This window comes from Pristiophorus japonicus, chromosome 4 (assembly GCF_044704955.1).
Source record: "Pristiophorus japonicus isolate sPriJap1 chromosome 4, sPriJap1.hap1, whole genome shotgun sequence".
NCBI classification, from domain to species: Eukaryota; Metazoa; Chordata; class Chondrichthyes; family Pristiophoridae; genus Pristiophorus; species Pristiophorus japonicus.
In genome coordinates, this window is record NC_091980.1 from 241,373,683 (window position 1) to 241,378,139 (window position 4,457).

Here is a 4,457-nt window from a genome sequence, read left to right on the forward strand (position 1 = left end):
CAGTTTTGATTGTGTTCACATTACTTCAATATCTTGCTTTTCAGAGATGGAATTATAGTTGTAACTAAAGATGGCAGCCAGATTACTGATGAGTACCTACCTGATCAACGATCGCATTTGTACGGAATAACTGTGGCTTACCCCCGTTGTCCACATGGTATGGAAGATACAAAATTGGAAGTTTTTTGCCAGGAAATACAATTGTTCAATTTAGAATTACTATGCCTTGTAATATTAATCCTCCTCAAAGCATTGTGCTCTAAAAGCAATTTTTATGGTTTCCAAAAGGTCTAATGTAAAGTCATAGCCATATTCTATTTGTAATGCTTCTTCCCATTTAAAGCTTTGCTGGTGCAGATCATGTATAAACATATTCTAGACTTACTGTAGCCTCCTATACTTAAACATTCCAGAATTTTAAAAACAAAAATAATTAAAACTTAGTTAAAAATAGTATTACAGGGCAATGCTGTTTGATCTTTTGTTGCTAGAAGTCATCATTTGAGTTAGAACTTTAAAGGGCTTGTGCAGGGAGTTTTCAAAGCAGAATTTGCAAAGCCAGGTCTTGACAATCTAATCAGTTAGTGGAACTCATGAATCAGAAGAAACATATAAAATAGATGCAGGAGTAGGCTATTCGGTCCTTCGAGCCTGCACCACCATTCAATATGATCATGGCAGATCATTTTTGCAACTTTCGTACCCCATTCCTGTTTTCTCTCCATACCCCTTGATCCTTTTAGTCGTAAGGGCCACATCTAACTCCCTTTTGAATATATCTAACGAACTGGCATCAACAACTTTCTGTGGTAGAGAATTCCACAGGTTCACAATTCTCTGGATGAAGAAGTTTCTCCTCATCTCGGTCCTAAATGGCTTACCCCTTACCCTTAGACTGTGACCCCTGGTTCTGGACTTCCCCAACATCGGGAACATTCTTCCTGCATCTAACCTGTCCAATCCTGTCAGAATTTTATATGTTTCTATGAGATCCCCTCATTCTTCTAAATTCGAGTGAATGTAAGCCTAGTCGATCCAGTCTTTCGTCATATGTCAGTCCAGCCATCCCGGGAATCAGTCTGGTGAACCTTCGCTGCACTTCCTAATAGCAAGAATATCCTTCCTCAGATTAGACCAAAAATGTACACAATATTCAAGATGTGGCCTCACGAAGACCCTGTACAACTGCACTAAGACCTCCCTGCTCCTATACTCAAATTCTCTCGCTATGAAGGCCAACGTGCCATTTGCCTTCTTCACTGCCTGCTGTACCTGCAAGCCAACTTTCAATGACTGATGTACCATGACACCCAGGTCTCGTTGCACCTCCCCTTTTCCTAATCTGTCACCATTCAGGTAATAATCTGCTTTTTTTGCCACCAAAGTGGATAACCTCACATTTATCTCCATTATACTGCATCTGCCATTCATTTGCCCACTCACCTAACCTGTCCTTTTAGCATCCTTCTCACAGCACACACTGCCACCCAGCTTAGTGTCATCTGCATACTTGAAGATATTACATTCAATCCCTTCGTCTAAATCATTAACGTATATTGTAAATAGCTGGGATCCCAGCACTGAACCTTACGGTATCCCACTAGTCACTGCCTGCCATTCTGAAAAGGACCTGTTTATTCCTACTCTTTGCTTCCTGTCTGCCAACAAGTTCTCTATCCACAGCAATACATTACCCCCAATACCATGTGCTTTAATTTTGCACACTAATCTAGTATGTGGGACCTTGTCAAAAGCCTTTTCAAAGTCCAAAAACACCACATCCACTGGTTCTCCCTTGTCCACTCTACTAGTTACATCCTCAAAAAATTCAAGATGTGTCAAGCATGATTTCCCTTTCACAAGTCCATGCTGACTTGGACCGATCCGGTCACTGCTTTCTAAATGCGCTGCTGTTACATCTTTAATAATTGATTCCAACATTTTCCCCACTACCGATGTCAGGCTAACCGGTCTATAATTCTGTTTGCTCTCTCGCTCTTTTAAAAAGTGGGGTTACATTAGCTACCCTCCAATTCATAGGAATTGATCCAGAATCGATAGAATGTTGGAAAATGACTAATAAGGATTTCCTTCAGTTCCTCCTTACTCGACCCTCGGTCCCCTAGTATTTCCGGAAGGTTATTTGTGTATTCCTTAGTGAAGACCGAACCAAAGTATTTGTTCAATTGGTCTGCCATTTCTTTGTTCCCCATTATAAATTCACCTGATTCTGACTGCAAGGGACCTATATTTGTCTTCACTAATCTTTTTCTCTTCACATATCTATAGAAGCTTTTGCAGTCAGTTTTTATGTTCCCTGCAAGCTTACTCTCATACTTTATTTTTCCCTCCTAATTAAACCCTTCGTCCTCCTCTGCTGAATTCTAAATTTCTCCCAGTCCTCAGGTTTGCTGCTTTTTCTGGCCAATTTATATGCCTGTTCCTTGGATTTAACACTATCCCTAATTTCCCTTGTTAGCCACGGTTGAGCAACCTTCCCAGTTTTATTTTTACGCCAGACAGGGATGTACAATTGTTGAAGTTCATCCACGTGATCTTTAAATGTCTGCCATTGCTTATCCACCGTCAACCCTTTAAGTATCATTCGCCAGTCCATCCTAGCCAATTCACATCTCATACCATCGAAGTTACCTTTAAGTTCAGGACCCTAGTCTCTGAATTAACTGCGTCACTCTCCATCTTAAATGAAGAATTCTACCATATTATGGTCACTCTTCTCCAAGGGGCCTCGCACAAGATTTCTAATTAATCCTCTCTCGTTACACAACACCCAGTCGAGGATGGCCAGCTCTCTAGTTGGTTCCTCGACATATTGGTCTAGAAAACCATCCCTTATAGACTCCAGGAAATCCTCCTCCACTGGTTAGCCCAATCTATATGTAGATGAAAGTCACTCATGATAACTGCTGTACCTTTATTACACGCATCCTTAATTTCCTGTTTGATGCCATCCCCAACCTCACCACTACTGTTTGGTGGTCTGTACACAATTCCCACTCGCGTTTTCTGCCCTTTGGTGTTCCGCAGCTCTACCCATACAGATTCCACATCATCCAAGCAAATGTCTTTCCTTACTATTGCGTTAATCTCCTCTTTAACCAGTAACGCTACCCCACCTCCTTTTCCTTTGTCGATCCTTCCTGAATATTGAATACCCCTAGATGTTGAGTTCCCAGCCTTGGTCACCCTGAAGCCATGTTTCCGTAATCCCAATTACATCATATCCGTTAACAGCAATCTGCGCAGTTAATTCATCCACCTTATTACAAATGCTCCTCGCATTGAGACACACAGCCTTCAGGCGTGTTTTTTTTTTTTTAAAAACACTCTTTGTCCTTTTAGAATTATGTTGTAATGTGGCCCTTTGATTTCTCTGCCCATGGGTTCAAGCCTCATATGGATTTGAGCACATAATCTAGGCCAACACTTCAGTGCAGTATGGAGGGAATACCTGTACTGATATTGTGGGATGAGGCAAGGCTCCGTCTGCTTGCTCAAGTGGCCCTGAAAGATTCCATGGAATCATTTAAAGGAGCAGGGAGTTCTGGTATACCAGCTAATATTCTTGCGCAAATGCAAGCTGAAAACATTCTAAGTTTTTGAAATGTAGTTTTTGTGAGGCAATGCCAATACTTGTACAAACTTTTTATTTTTGACCTGGCCGAGTCACATGGCATCATCTGAGCTCTCAGTTGCATCACATATACCAACACTAAAATGCTTGCCCAACACCAGTGGTGATGATAATACTCCTTTAACTTAAAGCATCAGTGATAGAAAAGTATTGCTTTTAGACAAACTTCCTAGTTTTAGCTCATAGCACTGCATCAATATACCGTTAAAGGATGTATATGCTTGTTCAAAGACAATTGATGTAAAACAATTTTTTTTTTTTTTTTTTAAAGTTTTGATATTAGAGCAGTGCCTTTTCATTAAATGTTATCTACCTCTATCTTCCAGGATTGAGTGTAGTGAATTGATTCCATGACCTGTATAGGCAGAATAATTTGATTAGTTCCTTATTTTTATCTTTAGTGGCATGTTGAAATTGTTTCATGGCTTTTTAACTCAGTACCTCAAGTTTTCTTAAGTTCTTCCTCAGCTAAGTTCTCATGCCAGTACCACTTCAGCAAATTTCAGAGTAGAATTCTCAAATTTGTATGTAGGAGCTCTGATCATTTGGTAGAATTCTTGCAAGTCAAAAACATTATGGGGAAAATATGAAATTAATTCAAATAACTCAAAATTCTTGCCACATTATAGCAGGATATAAGTTTTACAATTAACATGATGATTCTCATTTAAAAATCCAAAAATGGTCTCAAAACAGCTACAATTGCTAAAACTCAGTGAAACGTAGTGGTATGTGCAATGAAGTGTGTGCATTTCTAACAGAGGTCCATCATTTACCCAACTTTTTTTTTCCTTTCTGGCAG

General features: G+C 39.8%; 1 protein-coding gene across 5 annotated transcripts in view; it reads left to right on the forward strand.

Annotated features, from left to right (window-relative positions):
• Positions 1 to 4,457, forward strand: part of nid2a (nidogen 2a (osteonidogen)) — a 208,028-nt gene that overhangs the window by 189,077 nt on the left and 14,494 nt on the right. For all 5 annotated transcript variants that reach the window (XR_011593109.1, XM_070879213.1, XM_070879214.1 and 2 more), the window contains one exon: positions 45 to 157. Coding sequence is in view for 4 of the 5 variants with exons in the window: in XM_070879213.1 (XP_070735314.1) it covers positions 45 to 157 (113 nt within the window). In the remaining variant the exon portion in view is untranslated. The remainder of the gene's footprint in view (positions 1 to 44; positions 158 to 4,457) is intronic.